The 18,511-nt window shown below is 35.3% G+C and overlaps 1 protein-coding gene across 1 annotated transcript; it reads left to right on the forward strand.

The window, feature by feature from the left end:
* Nucleotides 1-16,577: 16,577 nt before the first annotated feature.
* LOC129216713 (uncharacterized) lies at nucleotides 16,578-17,786 on the forward strand. The gene has a single exon (XM_054850930.1). The coding sequence runs from the start codon at nucleotides 16,578-16,580 to the stop codon at nucleotides 17,784-17,786; it is 1,209 nt and encodes a 402-aa protein (XP_054706905.1).
* Nucleotides 17,787-18,511: the final 725 nt, after the last annotated feature.

Below are 18,511 nucleotides of genomic sequence, written 5' to 3' on the forward strand. Positions count from 1 at the left end.
TTTATGTCAATAGAACAAACTGTAACTCAAATAGTCTCAATCATTTTTGCCATCTATTAACAAAAAACAAGCTTGGAATAAAAATTTCAACAATCAGTTTCTCAGTCGGCAAAAATCTTGTTATTTTAAACAGTGCTGTGGAGTCGGAGTCGTGGAATCGGAATGATTTTGGAGTAAAGGAATCAGGAGTCGAGAAAATTATATGTTCCAAGAGTCGGAGTTGGTCATTTTCCCACAAAGTTCGCAACACAACCAGTCTTTGTGTAGTCGGAGTCGAACTGATTTTGGGGTAAAAGAGTAGGAGTTGGAGTCGAAGATTCTAAAATTTTCGCAGTCGGAGTCGGTCAGTATCTCCCCTGATTTTGTGTGAATAAATAGATGCATAGGACATGAATAAGAATAAAATGTTTTTTCTCCCCGGAAAAACTTGTATTGTAAGAAGTCTTTCTTGATGCAACAAAGTAAACTTCTGAAATTTTAATTTCAAGTTGATGTCTCACTTTTTTCCTCTTTAACATTTTGATTCAACACAGTGATTGATGATGTACGCTGTAGATAGGTCAGAAAATTATTTTATAAGCATCTGTATGTAAAATGAATAATTTGTATCTGTACTGAGAGAATACACATTAGGGTGGTTCGAAAAAGTCGATTTCTATATTTCGGATTCGCGTTACCTCTCAAAAGTTGTAGTTTGGTATCCTCATGGGGGAGGAATAATAAAAAAGAAAATATAAGTTGATATCTTCAGTTCGCGCATGAGGCTGAAAATTTGAAAAAATATGCTAAAAATTGAATTTTTCAAAAAGTAATAAAATTAGTTTTTTGAGCAATCACGATTGATTATTGTTCTCATTTGATTGTTTTGATGTCCTATCATTTTTTTCCCACCAGCACCCTCTGCCAGCACCACGGTCGCGTCGACCGGCCTCACGATGCTGCTCCTCTTGCGAAATCCGTCTCCAGGTTGCGTCCATATCCTACAAACACACGCATACACAGTGTGTATTACACACACACGCCTACACACACTCATGCCTGCACACAGACACAAACACACACTACTACACACACACACATACACACACTCATGCCTGCACACAGGCACGAACACATATGCCTACATACACACACACACATGTACGCCTACACACACACACGCGCGCACACAGACAGCACTGCATACACAACACGCACGCACATGCATACTTACATACTCCCACATACATACACCACACACACACGCACCCACACATATGCGCCTACACAAACACACACACATGCGCCTACACAAACACATACGCGCATTCATACACACACACGCTCGTGATTGCGAAAAACATAATTTGAATTCAAGACGCCAAAAATTCAAATTGGTATTTTCTTTTTTTTTTTTTGTATTTTTCGTATTTCTACAGCCATAAATTGTTAGTATATAGCGTAGCTTGAACCTAAAATATTTTATAGCTTTTACATAAGATCTTTAGTTTACGCATACACCCTAGATTGAGCAGGAAATTTTTAGCCCAATTTAAGGTGCATGCGCAAGCGGAAGAACTTATGTAAAAGCTATAAATATATATATATATATATATTGTTTCAAACTGCGGTATATACTTTCAATTTATGGCTGTTGCGTTATAAAATTATACAGAAATTAATTTTATTATTTTTTGAAAAATTCAGTTTTTTTTTCTCAAACTTTCAACTTCATGCGCGAACTGGGAGATGTCAACTATTTTTTTTTTTTAATTATTCCTCCCCCATTGAGGATACCAAATACAACTTTTGAGAGGTAACGCGAATCCGAAACAAAGAAATCGATTTTTTCGAACTACCTTACTCAACATGTTTCAGTTTAGAATGGGGAAAAAAAAATAGTTTATGAATTCAAAACAGTAATGCATCAGAATTAACACTACGATGAGTGAACGCCTTACTTTAGGGACACGAATTAGTAATAAATAAGTTAATGTCCCACAGGTACCCATCAACAAGGAGTTTAACTGCAACTTGTAAGATTGTAAGCGCAATTTTGAGATGATTATCGCCCATTCCGAATTGAAGCAAAAAAAAAAAAAAAAAATTTCTATCCATTCTTCAAAATGGTTAAATAAAAGCAGGCGGTTAGTTCTATCATTAATGACTTCCTGTGTTTGTCGTGAACACTCTAATGATGCATGAAAGAATTAAGTATATGGCAGGCGGAATTTATGGAGGTTAATTAGTTTAACTCTTTCAAAGGACGTTAATTTTTGAAAATGTCGCACATATACGTTGTAGGTCAAAAAATACCTTTCGAAGGGGATTATAGATTCTAATCGAGGAAAGTTTATTTCCGAATCAGTCAAATCCGTTCTAGAGGGAAAAAATATGCTTCCGAGTGTTCTCTTTGTTGCCATTTTAATGATGTTAGTTAACGAAATATAGACGTTCTTTGAATGTAGTTGTGTAGTTGATGAAACAAAATTCCACTAATCAACGGAATTGTTTAGGAATTCAAAAATGTTTCATCTACCGAGATTTGGAACTCTAGAAATTAGCTATTTATATTAAGGTAGAAAAATTATCTTCAAATAAATTTTGATTGCGCTTTAAATTTGAATCACATCCTCAAAGAATTATGATTAAATAAATAATTAGACAATTACATAATGTATAGTAAGGTTGAGATTTTTTGCTTTGAGTAAAATTTAAAGTTACGAAATGTCAATAAATATATGTACAAGCAAATTATGACAAACATTTTAATGTCACCAAAACATATAAATGATCACCTGTTATTTGCGATAAGGCGTTTTGGAAGTATTCCCTTCAGTGTATGGGCACTATTGGGCCTCGTGGGCCTTTCTGATGTGATTTTCAAAACCTTGAAAAACAAAGCTTTAGATATATGCGGGCATAATTTTTAAAAACCACAACATTTTGATTCACAAAATGAGTTTTATTGAGTTTTGAAAAAAGTTTTCTTGCCGCATTCTATATGATCAAAAGTGTTTATTATTCGAACGGGAAATTTCATTTTTAAGAGAGATGTTTTCAGAAAACTTAAAAATTGATATTCACACGTTTATTCATAATTTCGCACATCCATGACTCACTAGTTTCGTAAAATCACTCTCTGCTTAAAATAATTAATTTTCCAACAATAAAGAGATTTTATTACAAATGTTTTAAATTAGCATCGAAGTCTTTCAATTGAACTTTGAATCGCTTTATTTTTAAGCGAAAATCCAATTCTGTGGAGTCGCAATTGGGCTGATTTTGAAGTAAAGGAGTCGGAATCGGGAGTCAAAGGTTTGAAATCTCACGAGTCGGATTCAGAGTCGGCCATTTTTCCTAAAATCCGCAACTTTGTTAGTGTTGCGTTATCGGAGCCGGGTTGATTTTGAAGTAAATGAGTCGCTGTCGAAAATTCTAAAATGCCCGGAACCGGAGTCTGTCATTTTTCCTCCGATTCCGCAGTCCTGAAAATTCTACTTTTCGTGAACTCTGGGACAGGTTTGGACACCAGTTGTATTGCTTGGAGTCACTAGCGTAGCCAGAAATACGTTCTGTATGGGTTTTTTTGATAAAAAATACTTTCTGAGGGGGGGGGGTGATCAAAAATACCTTCTGGGGGGGTTTTTTTGCTGAAAAATACGGAGGTGTTTTTTGATGCAAAATACCTACTGAAATGGGGTGTTTTTTGATCAAAAATGCCTTTTGAAGAGGGTTTTTTGATCGAAACAGCCCTTTCAATGCATAAACTACTGCATTAGAATTTGCATTTATGTTCAAAACAATGGCTCTGGGGGGAGGGGGGATCAACCCCAAAATCCCCCTTTCGCTGCGCCACTGCAGAACATCAATGTCTTTCATCATGTTGTTGGGTTGAAATTTCTGGAAACAGAATGGACTTCTGACAAGATGGGGAGAACGCCCCCTGGGGGACGAACGATACTAATACTATTTTGAGTCGACACATAGAAATTGATTTCAATCTTGTTTTCTTCGATGCTAAACGTCAGGGATGAAAAGTTGCAGTAATTTTCTTCCGCAAAGCAAGCTGTGACTTTTAAACCTTCACGTACTCATTGCAGGCAGTCCATTGTTGCGGACGCACTCGCGACAGCCAATCAATTCGCTAAGTAAATTCAATCTCAAACAGTAGCATCAGATCCTTCGCTCCAAAACAAGCAGATGAATCGCAAAGGAAGTCCAGACCGTCAAAGGACATCGATGATATCTATCCATGAGCGATGAAGACGACAACAAAAGCAAAACCAGTGGACCGATGATCAGCGAAATTGAAGTGGTGCTTGACATTGTCGACAGCAGCTTGAGACAGTTCCTTTCTTGTTGAGTGTCGTTTGATGACCCGTTTCTTATCAATAGCTTAATGACTTTGACTGAACAAAAGGTTGTAAATGGGCCGTTGGAAAGATTAATAGCTTAATAAAAGGAAATCGGTTTCCGATAGAAGTAGCGTGGAGATGGTGATATATGTCAGCGGACGCATTCAGGGAAGATTATTCAGCCATTAACCGTAATAATGTACTAAGCTTCAATTGAAATATTATCGGACCAAAAGTGTGGGCTGGTTTTAAGCTCATATGTTTTTCTCATGTACAACTAGTTCGTAATGGGTCCAACTTTTTTTAATTTCACATGATTTTTTATTGAACCGAATTAAGAAGATTCATGTTGCACTTATTTTGACAGCTACTTTTAATAATAAATAAGTAAATTAATTTGTTAAAGTGACAAAAAATATAAATAAATACATTAATTACTTAAAAATGAATGAATAAATACATTCAGTTAAAATAATAATGATCAATAAAATATTAAAAATAAAAAAATTGAATTTTATTGCGTTTTGATCTATGCCTCATAGAAATCTGACCGAGAGTACAATGTAACGCTATCGATTTCAAAGATGCAGAAAAGACGGTTTTACTGGAAATGCCAACAAAAACTCACCCCGGTTGTTTTGATGGGAATCTCGACTAATATCGCCAAACTGACGCCGCATGACGCCTCTCATTTTATCTTTAAATGGTCGCCAATTTCTGTAATCGCTTCATTTTGCAATTGTTTTCACTACTTCAACTGGTTACAAAGCCTATTTTTTACCTTCATTGACTGGGATATAAGGGGAAAATATTGCAACAAAGGAGAAAATCATAAAAAAACCTACGTAATATACTTAAACGAATGTGGAGTAAATGTAGATTACAGAAATTCCTATAAACATGAAAAAAATTATTAAGATGAGGTGATTTTTAAAAAGTAAATAAGGAGAAAATTTAAATGAGCAAAACTAATCCTAATGATGGAGGGAAAATATCTTATAACTAAGGAGACAATCTGACTGGAAAACCTAACAACAGAGAATTAAGTTCTAAGAACTTATCCGGCCAGTTGAACGGAAATACAACGGAACGGAAAATCGTACGTTTTCCGTTTCAGTTTCCGTTTTCGTTTTTCCGGTGATGTGGAGTCGCGGCTTTAGTCAAATATTTTAATAAGGCTGAGTAAAAATGTTGAATGAACAAGGAAAGAGCCTATCGAGAATTCCGGCAAAGCCTTAACCAAAAATTGCAAGACAAATCTTCAATGGCGTTCCTTGCACTGGAGTCACTTGGAGTGGTAATTTGTGTTGTCACCCGCCCCCCCCCCCTCTCCTGCCCCAAAAAAAGAACTTTCAATGTTCTTTATAAAAATTATGTTCGTACAATTTCCCGCAGTACCTAACTCATTTTTATTTACGTAGTGAAAATTTAAATTAGGATCGCATTTTACTGAAAATTTTCCTAGACTCATATAATAGGGTGGGACGAAAAATAATTTTTTTTTAAATTCCGATGATGGGCAGTGCGGAAAAGGTGCCATTGGTACAGCAAAGTGCACATAAAAAATTTGAATATTTTTGCACAATTTCTTGATCTGCCGCAATTGGGTTGAAGTTTCGAAAAGATGCTGATTTTTCATGTTTTTAGCCAAAATTAGTAAAAATAGTACATTTCTATTTTCAATGTTGAGTTGCGAGGAGAAAGTGCCACTAGTGGCACTAAACTCCCATAAAAATTTTGAGGTGTGAGGTATAATTCTCTCCTTTGCCACAAAAAGTAGAAATTTTAGCAATTTTCAGTTTTTTTTTGACGTTTTCAATAAATTTTCTCAAATAGTAAAAATGTTGTTTTCGCCATATTTCTCTACCATAATTATATAGTTTTATCACATGTGATGTATTTTAGATGCATAGTGTGTTATAAATTAACCACTTATTGCGTATATTTTTTTTTAAATTTAAAATACTAGTCGACCCGCACTAAGCTTCGAATCGTTTCATAAGGCATTTCGCTCTTTAAAAATTTCAAAGAAAGATTATTATGAAGAAGAGCCGAAAAAAAGTAAGCGCAGAAGAGAAGGCATGTAATTTAAAGACATCAGTAACAAAACCTCGTTAAATACAACGTTGTGATAATTTGATCATCGCTCACCTTTTGGTCGTACATATTTTCAATGCAAACATAAATATCATTAAAAGTGGCTGAGTAATGACTCGTGAAAAAGCAATAATTGTGCATGTGAAAAAAACAGGTTGTGGCAAATACAGTCCTCCCCATGTGAGCATCTGACAGGAAAGAAAGAAACATTAAAGAGATATTTATTGGCACGGATTCGAATTGGCGCCATTCTGATTAACAGCCCGACACCCCAACAAACCTAGCAATTGCGCCTTCCTTTTCGAAAGCTATTCATTGAAGGAATGCGTAGTAAGAAACAGCAAAAAAGCTTTTTGCCAAAAAAAAATAATAATAATAATAATAAGATCATGCTTCTATATTTTGTCATTAACCAGCATGATACGATTTAAAATTATTCCTAAAGCATGGAATTTGATTAAAGAATGACGAATATCTCACGTAGCGATAGAAATAAACATTCTAGAGAAGTAATAAATTAAGATAAATAAATACCTTTGTGCTGAACAGTAATGTAAGACAAACAGCGTTAGAAGAAGCACAAATTTGCAAATTACAGCAGACACGTGTTTCGGCGTTACAGGGAACGCCTTTTTCAATGCAAAAAATAATGAGCTTATGGATGAAAAGACATCCGACAAAAGCCTTGTCGCTTTTGTCGCCATCAAATTGAGGTAGTAATTTTTTTATTTGTACAAAGAGTCAAAAACTCATGAGAAGAATATATATTTCAATATACGATTTATTATTTTTTTCTGAACAAAAAACAATTCTATTGTAGTGTGAAATCTTAAACCTGTTACTTATATTTTCACTTACATTATGCTTTAATTTTCTTACCAGAGCCAAAGCTTAAAAAAAAAAACAAAAACAAAAAACGTACATTTCAGATGTACTTTAGCACAAAATCACATCAATTTTTCATAAAAGCAAAGAACGTTTCCTACTCATTTATTCTATTCCGTCATATTTGTTATTCACTTAATTAAGTATTCATGTAATGCATGTTCTCTAGATGCAGATTGGCCGGACGTAGGCCCGAGCACGCATTCTCCTGGTTACGAGGAGGACGCTCTGCCGATCAAGCTATTCAGCTCTGTCGGTCATAGTGCAAGTTAAAGTTATAAGTTTAACCGAAAATCTCATTCTGGTTCTTTAAAACAGGTTTTTCGGCTCAAAAAAAAAAAAAAAAAAAAAAAAACAATTTTTAGACCGTGGGTCTATTTTTCGTCAGTAGCCAGCACCATAAGCTTTAAAATAAGGTGTAAATCAAAGAAATCGATCAAGAATTGAGGAAAATCTGGCGTAGAAACCAAAAACAGGTTACAGAAATAATATATAAGGATGCTATTAGAAAACTTAGTGCAGCTCTCTGTTTGATTTGCGTTCAAAAACATAGGTAGTATAGCAGAATTCGTTCTTAATCCCAGGTAAACCTTTTTAATAAGAATAAAAGTATTATCTCTTACTAAAAACTGTCGCGTGAAACGAAAAACATGAGAAGAAAAACAAAAAAGAACGGTGTCATTGCAGGTGTTGAAATAAATAAATAACTGCAACATTTGGTGTACATTTTTCATACAAACGAACTCCCCGGTCTGACAAATAAGATAAAGTGTTGAACGTGAGAATTTTCTGGCCCTATCAAACCCAAGCTGATGCCACGCGAAAACGTACGTATGCTATCATTCTAGGTTACCTCTGTCATTTATTTCTACATTGACAAAATAAAAGGAAAATACTAAAATTTGAGCACAGACAAAAACACGTAATTAATAGTTGTGCTACTGTTTCAACTGGACTGTGCTCTACAGAGCTTCAAGACAGTCAACCAGGGCCTACGTAATTAATTGTTGTGCAACTGTTTCAACTGGACTAGGCTCTCCAGCGCTCAGGGCCTATTACGTAGTCGAGGTGGCTCACAGCTGCCTACAGAACTCTTTGCTTAGGTTAAGTATCTGGAAACCCAAAAATGCCTTACGAAGTCTCGCACTGTTAGTTATATGAATTGATTTGCCTATATGATTCGCTTAACGAAACGACCAGGGTACGCAAAAGGGGTTTTAAAAAGTAAATAACACGGCCAACCTAAGAATTCACAACAATGGAAACTAACGAAAACCAAGGTATCAAAACATTGTGATGAATATTAGTTGAATAAGTAGATAGCAATTAAAAGAAGAAACAATGATCAAGAAACTCGAATGCTTAAAGTTTAAGGTTCCAAAATTGAAATTCAGGTTAACTGAATACGACGATATGTTTGGTTTGGTTCTCAACCAATATCAGCCAACCTCGAATCACGAAGTGTCTCGTCACAAGAAGCTGAAACAAACATAGTGTTCGAAACAATTTTAGAATCTGAATTCCTGCGCCAGCTGTGTGTAGTAAATGGGAATACTACTAAAATAGCACGGAATTTGCAGATGGCTACCAGGGAAAAGATGCTTTCATTGTAACAATACTCTAACAGAAGTAGAAGCGCTAAAATGCAGAAATTCAAATTGAAAGAAGCTTAGCTTTTATTACCTAAAAATGTGTAGGTAAAAACTCTCTGTTGAAAGTACAAGCAGAAATTTTCTGTACATCCATACCATCTTTAGTTCTTTGTTGAGTTCTGTACTGTTTACCCTTAATTTTGAACGCAGCTGCAAAGTTTTCGAATAGCACATTTCAAATTTAAAATTTTATAAGCAATAAGTAGTTAATTTATGACACATCACGCTTCTAAAAATGCATCACTTGTGATAAAATTGTATAATTATGGCAGAGAAATACCGCGAAAAGAATTTTTTTACTATTTGAGAAAATTTAATGAAAACGTTAAAAAAACTGAAAGTTGCTAAAATTTCTACTTTTTGTGGCAAAGGAAAGAACTATGTCACACACCTCAAAAATTTTATGGGAGTTTACTACTACCAATGGCACCTTTTCCGCGCAACTCATCATTGAAAATAGAAATATACTAATTTTATTAATTTTGGCTAAAAACATGGAAAAACAGCATTTTTTCAAAATTTCAACCCAGTTGCGGCAGATAAAGAAATTGTGCAAAAAAATTCAAATTTTTTATGTACGCTTTGCTCCGCCAATGGCACCTTTTCCGCACTACCCATCACCGAAATAAAAAAAAAAAAAGTTGTTTTCGGCCCACCCTAATATGTAACCACCTCGTCTCCTTCTCACAAATCATGCTCAGTTTTCGTTGACATTTGATACAGGAGCGCACCGATGGGAGGTCATAAGAGCAAAGGCGCTCATATAGGGGGGCAATTAGGGGCTCAAGCCCCCCATAGAAATAAGAACTTCCTTGCTTTTAGTGCGTTTTTCTTTGCAAAAATGTATAAAAATTTATTAATATAAAAATAAGTTATTAAAAATGTCACATTTTAATTATTCTGTACTGAAATCGGTTTCCATGGGGAAAATATTCTGCTTAACCATGGGGAAAATTTTTGAGCCCCTTCCCCCTCTTAAAATTTTGCATATGGGCGCCCTTGCACGAGAGGTGAGAGGTCACTGTGACCTCACAAAAAATTCCTTATTTGGTAAATTTTGTCTGATAATTTGGCAAAGTTGTCATTATTCGGAAAAATTTGGAGTTGCATTTGCAAAATCATTATTATTCGGCGAGATTAGGAGTTTCAGTCATGCAAAATTTGGAGCTCCATTCAGCAAATTGAGAATTTCCGCCCTTCCAAAAAAATTGAGTTCGGGGCCCCCCTGATTTGATGTATTAAAAATAATTTAAGATATATTGGGGAATTTTTCAGAGTTGAAAATTTATATTTTTCATAAACTCTCAAATCCACTTTTAGTATTCCCCCCTCCCCCGAAGGAGGACAGCCGGATTGACCCCCCCCCGTCCCCTAGTGACACTATTGAAATCATAAAACCGAGGTAAAAATTCTAATCAATGGAACAGCCAGGCCCGACGAGAGGCCATGTCAACCTAGTCCGAAACTATAGGCCCCCGGGCCTCAAAGGGGCCCTGCGGCACTGACGCCAAAAAGAAAAAAAAGAAAGAAAGAAAAAAAAAATCAAGAGAGAAAGAAAGAAAAAAAATCAAGAGAGAAAGAAAGAAAAAAAAATCAAGAGAGAAAGAAAGAAAGAAAAAGGGGAAAAAAACTCTGTTTTGCGAAAAAACGTAAAAAATAAAATTTCTTTCAGCGTGAGTGTTCGCAAATATACAAATTTCCTTTCTTACTCATGATAGGGAGAGTGAAAGTGTGTGGTGAAATAAACGTTGATCGCACTTTAAATAGAGTTAATTATTTTCTACTTAGCAGTTTTTATTTTTTTCTTCTTTTTTTTTTCCTTTCTTCTTTTTCTCCTTTCCCTTTTTTGGGGGGGTAGGAGAGGGACGGGGACAAATCTGACTAGGGGCCGCCTTGTCTCTCTGCGGCCCTCGGAACAGCCTCAGAAAAACGAGAAAAAAAAAAAAAAAACCTCAAAGGCTACTTTCAAAACCTAAATATTGACTCTTTTAAGTGGCTCCATCTTCAGCAGTTTTCCTACGCTACCGCTAAGCCCTACAAACACACTAATAATGCTCTTTTCAAACGGATGCAAATCACATCCTTGAGCTTCTCACAAAAGGAGAATTCTCCGCTTTTATTAGGTTAAACACTTCTGCAAGTGTCTTCCAGCGGGCCAACTCTTTTGTCGCTGGCTTCTGCAGCAAATTTAATCAGAAATCGAAATGAGTTAGTTCTCCGGTTAGAGAAGTATCTGCGCGTAAAAGGACGGAAATTGAAAGTTTCAGAACAAACAAATCCGGGGATTTGCATTGAGATAGATGATTACTTCCTCTCAAATGAAGGCATTCTATTTTTATTTCAGCAATTCAGGAAGCGAGTTTTCGAATCGGGGAAAACTTGTAAACAAATTAAGGTCTTGAACTCTAACCCGGTGTTTTAATCTTGCCTCGGGTTCTTGATCGTCTTAACTGGGGATTAATTTTATCTGTGTTTATGTGCGCTCTTTTAGTTCAAAACGGAGTATTTCCGTATTTATATTTACTTTGGTTTTGTTGTCTATTCCAGGGGTATTCAACGTTTTTACACTACTGGGAACTCTTTGAGCTTACCGTTTTCTTGAATGAACCTCCTGATCAACGAGGAGAAAAAGTAGGATGTCAAAGATTTATCCTGCTCAAATTTACAAAATTACAATTTCATCTTAATTTTGTCACTAGAATTCATGTGCAAATGCATATGCAATTGCATTTTTTTGCTTCTTTCGACGTGCACATAAAATGCATAAAGAAGACAAATTCTTAAAATAAATGTATTTTTCTGCTAATTTCACTTTATTTTAGATTTTTTAAATTTTTGTAAAACTAAAAATTGAAAATTTTCTGCATAAAATATGAAAACTCGAAAACTATTTCGAGGTACTAAATACTGCCCCTTCTAGTTTCCAATAAGAACCAAAAGAAAAAATGTGTCGAAATGACATTAAATGACAAAACACAATGATTAACTGTGAAAAATCTGAAAGAACCAATTTTAATTTATTATAGTAAAAGCAATCAGATTGCATCCGTATTAATATGAATAATTGTTTTCATACGTATTTTTTGCCTTATTAATAAAATCCAAAAATAAAGAGTGATCATATTGAACTTCGTTTTTTGAAAACTTTTTTCCATGTTGGTGAAATAATTATTAGTGCATGTTTTTAAAGTTTTCGTGCATATTTTAAATGTTTCATGTGCATCTTTTAGTGATTTTTAGTGCATATAATCCTGGCCCTTTTTTATCACAATACAGATATCTTGATAAGATAATGAAGCTTGAGGTAGCTAATGGTGTTTTTTGTTATTTTTTCCAAAATATATTCTATGAACAATTAACAAAAACCAGGAGCTTACTATGACGAACTTTAGACGGTGCCTGAACCTAGCCCCCCCCCCCTCCCCTTTTAAACCGACATCTGTAATTGAAGTATGTACTTTTTGCTGATAATCTTTGATATTTGAAAGCACGAAATGGTTGGAAAGACTTGTAACAGTGCTTTAAGTTTGTTTCAAAAAAAAAAAAAAAAAAGGAAGATAATTTTTAAAGTAAATTCACCGATAATGTTTTTTGGGCCCCTACAGATTTTGTGACCAGGTCCCGCGGGGTATATGACAGCCCAAATAAAAGTATTATTTATATTTTATGTTTGAAAGAAAACCACCCATAAGAATTCAATCTTTTCCAAAAATCAAAATTTTACTAAAATTTTGGCACTTGACAAAGCTCCAGGGAACCCTGGGGCAAACTCAGGGTTCCATGGAGCCCAAGGTGTAGGCCTCTCATCTATTCTATCCCAATTCCAAAATTTGAGCTGCCGATCTGTGGAGAAGGTTTTAAAAAGTGCTTTTAATAAATGGGCCACATTGATTCGATTCAAGCCGTAATTTGATTGTCAGAAAAAATGGAGTTTTCAATCAGTGAAAATTTCTGATTATGGTACTCAAACACAAAATGGTCTTTTTACTTGAGTTGTTAAAAGTTATTATCTAAAAACGTTTGCAAATTTTAACACACAGTTGTAAAAAGATTATAACATGTCAAACATTTGATCAACTAACAATTCCAAAGTTTTTTTCAAGTTAAGCTACACTAAACAAAATACCAATTCTCTGGCACTGGCAAATTGAAAGTTAAACTGGTTTAACTTTCAATTTGATCAGGGTATCAATGATCTCAATAATTATAAAGTATCCAATTCAACAAATAAAAATTTAGCGAAATCTTTGATTTAAAAAAAATCAAAGAACTAAAAAAAGAAAAAAGAAACTGAAGGTAAGCAAATTAAAATTTAATGCCGATCAAAGGCTAAATAAACACATAGCTTTACGGAAAAGAAAGATCAAATTGTGATGCGTAAAAAGCAATCTCAACTTTAATTTCTATGTTACGTAAAGTAGTTGTGCAAAGGAAGTTCCTTGAATGTTTACGCGTTAAAAATTTAACCAAGAGATATGAGTTCAAAAGCATTAAAAGATATCCGTATAAGCGTTAAATATAATTAGCCTTATCCCCACTCACTAGATTTTGAGATATTGGAATAAGATTTTCTTTTATTTGTGCAATATAAAGGTGTTCAACACTACTCTTTTTATTTTATTTATTTATTTATATTTTTGTTGTATTTTTATTAACTCTATGAATAAGTGAGAGACTTGAAATTTTGAACATAAGTTCATAATCGGATGACAATCCAAGAAATTGAGTTAAGTGCATGAAAGTATTCGAAATTCAAATTTAAAGCCATAGAATGGCATATAAAAGCTGTTTGTTGAAATTATGGTTGACAACTGGAGCACCTGGAAAAATTGTCCACAAAAGATTCTACACAATTATTTGAAGTCTATAATAAAATACTTAATTATATGTACTTAATTCAATTCAATACAATTAAATTGAATAATTATAGTTGAAATGATTTGTTAATGCCAGAAAACTTTAAAGTTAAAATTGGAAATAAACTTGTAACAAAAATGCCACCAGGAACACAGCTTCTTCCCTGTAGTTTTTTTTATTTGGCTTAAGAAGAAAAAAAAATTCTTAATTCCAATGTGATTTTTCTCATAACTTTTAGATTATTCCTTGATTCTCTTCGAGTTTCTTATGATTGGGGTTTTCCTACATCATTGAAATAATTTTCTTAGTTCTTGGAATTTTGATCCCAAATACCAGTGTTGCCCAAATTACGGCCCGTGAATCTGATTTCTGTGGCCCGTTGTTTTGTTCCATGTTTCAAACCGAAAAGCACGATAAGTGACAATATCGCAAATTTGGAGTCAAATATTCAAAAATTTTGCAGTAAGTTACCGCCCTAAGCCAGAGCTAGGGCAGAAACACCTAAAATATACCGCCAGCTCAGTTATTCCATCCGAGAACTGCAGTTTCGTGCTTTTAAGCACTCATCAACCCGGAATAGGAAGTAACTGAGCTGGAGGTTTTCCATTTCCAGGTCAGTACTTCCTACTGACCTACTTCCTACGGTCTGATGAGTGCTAAAAAGCACGAAACTGCAGTCCTCAGATGGAATAACTTAGCCGGTGGTGTATTTTACGAATTGAAAAATTTGTTTCTGAAAAACAGAAGCATTTAATAAAATAAGCATCAAGTAATTGATAACATTAATCACTGGATTGTAATTTTCTTTCCTCTTCCATATTTTCCAATATTATATAGAAAATAATGAAATATTTTAAAGTTTTATTTGTGTTCCGGCCCGCAGAAATGATTTTAGTATGAAGTGCGTCTTTTGGGAAGAAAAAATTTTCGGAGTCACTGTCATATACGATAGTTTCCCATAGTAATTAGGATCTCTTCCTCAGGCATTAAGTTTCTATGTATACGGGTATTCAAAGCGGGAAGAAGGAAGCGGAAAGACTGGGTGCCCTTTCTGAAAAACTTTCAATGTATAGCACCAAAGCGGAAAAAAAAAATCACAAGTGTAAAATAATTTCGAAAAACCAACTTAAAAATCTAAAAAAAATGAAATTACTATTTCTGATGGTTTGTTCATCATAAAGAACAAAATATCAGGCGACCTGTGGGTTTTTCTTGAGCCGCCCGAAGTTTTATGCATACTATAAGTATTAATGCGCATTCTTTTTTTTTTTTTGCACAAATTATTACCAAAAATAAAAATTCATCTCAAAAAAAAAAAGCCAGAATAGAAATGTCATTTGTGTGTGTGTTTTTTTTTATTCTGATGTGAAAACTTGAATTTGAGAAACTAAAGAATCTTAGTTGCAAATGTGTACTGTAAGTGTATTATTTTGTCATATCAACTTTTTTTGTGAAATAGTTACGCTTTTATTGATGAAAAAGGAGGAAAAATGTATATTTTCAAATTTAATTTTTCTAGGAGTAAGAAATGAAATGTAATTCTATGCCCTCAAATTCAAGTTTTCTTGTACTGTACGAGCAGGAATATTATGTGTGAAAAAAAAAGGACACTTTCATTTTTAAATTTTCTTTGACGTTTCAGGGAGGGTTCAGATCCCCTGGACCCCCCCCCCCCGACTACGCCACTGAGCTTTGGTTAAAAAGTTCAATGAAAATCAAAGTGAAACATTTTCACGAAAACGCAACATTCCACGCCAGTCTAGCGTGAAAATGATGAGCTATAAAATCGAATTGCGTGATCTCGTTGAGTAGCTTCCAATGAATTCGGAAAATTTCCCTTCCCATCGACATTACTCGCTTGAACGTCTTCGATTAACTGCATATTAGGGCGAGCGAAATCAAGGTTACTTGATCAGTGTGCCAGCCTTTGTTATCAAAAGAGAACCTCCCAGTGCACCTCATTACCAGACCATTAGGCAGTGTCCTTCAAAGCAGTCAGCCCCTCTGGTTACAGACCCATGATTGATTGCCGAAACTGCATCAGCTCTTTGTGTCCGTGATTAAAACGTCTGGCAACTTTTGTTATCGGCTCCGACGAGCTGTAACTTTAATTGGATCCAGCGAATTTCCCTTAACCCTTGTAATATCCGTTCTCCGTTTGGGGATGTGAATATCGTATTAGACTTCTCTCGATTGAATTCTGTGCGTATTAAATTTGAAAGCGAGCATTTCTGAAAAAATCGTTGAAAGAAAAATAGACGAAAAACCTTGACTCGTTTGATGAGCTTAATAATTGGTATGCAGGGATGTCCACGAAGGGAGAGGAGAGGGGTGGGGCGGGTTCTCCTCAGAATTTGAGAGAGGTGCGAATCATGGTTCTGTATCTTTAAATGTTCCCAAATATTAGAACCTTCGTTTGAAGTGTAAAAGAAACAATGCAACATTATAACAAGGGCCCGATCAACTCCCGGTCTTGGTAAAATTTGGTACCCCACCGCAAGAAAATCTGCACATTTTCAAAGAAGAAGTTTCCAAAAAAGGGGAAGAAATAAAAAATTTCCCTATTCTGATACCCCTAAAATGGTGGTATCCAGGTTTACAAACCTGCAGGACCGTGTGTTGATCAGGCCCTGGTTATAACTGTAATGTATGAAAAAAATAATAATAATTCTTCAGCAACAATATTGAACACTAAAAACCTAGTAGGTTTTTTGTTGACAGAAACTTATGTTTGAATTTTTCATTACAGATGACTTGTGAGAAAGTTATTTTGGACCTCCAGACGCAGAAGGAGAGACCTTTAAACTCGCAGGAGGAATACAAATCTTCGCATCGAGTCCAGAACAACCGAATGATGTTGGATTTACGACAGAAAATCCAGTGGCAGAGCCAAGTGATCAAGGATCTCAAAGCTCAACGTGATCGTCTGACGAGGGAGCTCGATTCTCGCCTCTTTTTCGTCGAAGCTCAGCTACAAAGAGAACAGAAGCATATAGAAGCCCTTTTGAGTGAAAAAGATCAGTACATTCAGTTCCAATCTCTTCAGATCCAGTCTCTTAAGTACATTCTATCGCATATAGATTCAAATGAACGTAAGTGTTGCCATAAAGGACGATCCGTGTCTTGTGGCAGAAGATCAAAGGCAGTACCTCCTCCGGGCAAAAGATACTCCGTTGCTTTGGATGAGTACATGAGAGAGAGTGGAGGCATCATCTCGAGGGCACAGCCTGTCGTGGTCCAAGTGGAGGCGGATTGTGACAACAAAGCACAATCCCACCATTCACCCTGCTCCCGAACCAGGAGTCTCCCGGAACTGCGCTTCTGCAACGAACCAGAATACGAAAACTTGGATTTTGCAGCAAGACAGATCTATTGCTACGACTCTGTTTGCAGTTCCGATCATTTGTCACAAAATGTCATCGACGAACTGGCAGTCAGACGCTGGACATCTGATTGCGATTCCGAAAATTCGGATTCTTTGGATTCCGGGATATCGAGTCCGAGCATCAAGTCACGAAACATTCATTTGAGCGAAGAAAATTTCTCGTTCCCCAGTGACGTAAATGTGGTGAAGGCCAACACGATGACTCCTCGACGTAGTTCCACAATCGGAAACTTCATCAATCGAACCTTTTCTTCGTCTTCTACTCAACTGGAGAAGATCAAAGATGCGGAACTTGTCCATCAAGAAACAATCAGCAGTGGGAGAAGACACAATTCGTTTTCAGAAGTGAAGTCGTCCGAAATGAAACAAAAAATTGACACCGTGGTGAAGCAGCCCGAAGAGCACAAGTCAACCAATCGTTTCATCAGTTCTGCAAATCGTAACTTCGGGACGAATCATCGGAATGTTACGAAACCACGAGACATCAAGTTCAGAAAACTGTTTAAATTTCGCCGTCGAAATGAAATAGTCAATCCAGAACCACCAAGTCCTGACGATTACATGACTGTGTGAAATATAGAATATATCAGAAGTTGTGCAACTTTTTCATTTTAATGACTGTGCGGTTAATTTAGTTTAAGGTAGAACTTTATTCCTAATGAACCTTTTGTTTGGGTTCATAATTACAACATAGAAGCAGGCTTCTAAATGTGCGATTCGCTAAGGATGTCCTTTTAACTGTAGGTATGATTGATAGCTCTGTACTAATTATAATTGTTGATTATAATTTGACGAATATGAAACCAGAATTGTCTGAAGTCAATAAATGCAATGGATAACTTGGGAAGCATGACATAAAAGAACTAAGTGAGATTGTTGCTTGTGCATTTAACGCATTAGATGCATTGGAATATTTTATCTAGAAAGTATGTACTTCTAACATGAAAAGAGATAATAATTCCACGAACAATAAGTAATAAGTAATAGAGGCCCTCTAATCCACCTATTCCTATTTTTGATTAGTGTCGTATTATGAAGTTGTAGGGAGCAGCAAAAAGTCATACGATTAGAGTGGCACAAAGCGTAATCTTTCCATCAGTTTCTTCAATAAAAGTTGGAAATATCCCAAAAATGGTCCAATCGAGGCTTCGGAATTTTTTTTACTAACTTTAATAATTTTCTCCAACTATTCATTTTTTTTTTAAATCGATTCTCCATTTAATGGTGTGTAATCAAGTACAGTAAAACCTGTTAAGTTGACCACCTATCTATGTTGACCGCTTTTGTCAGGAACGGAA

The sequence above is a fragment of the Uloborus diversus genome, chromosome 2 (assembly GCF_026930045.1).
Source record: "Uloborus diversus isolate 005 chromosome 2, Udiv.v.3.1, whole genome shotgun sequence".
In the NCBI taxonomy this organism is placed as follows: Eukaryota; Metazoa; Arthropoda; class Arachnida; order Araneae; family Uloboridae; genus Uloborus; species Uloborus diversus.

Coding starts and splice junctions, on each gene's coding strand:
- LOC129216713 (XM_054850930.1), top strand. CDS start 16,578: ATGACTTGTGAGAAAGTTATTTTGGACCTCCAGACGCAGAAGGAGAGA.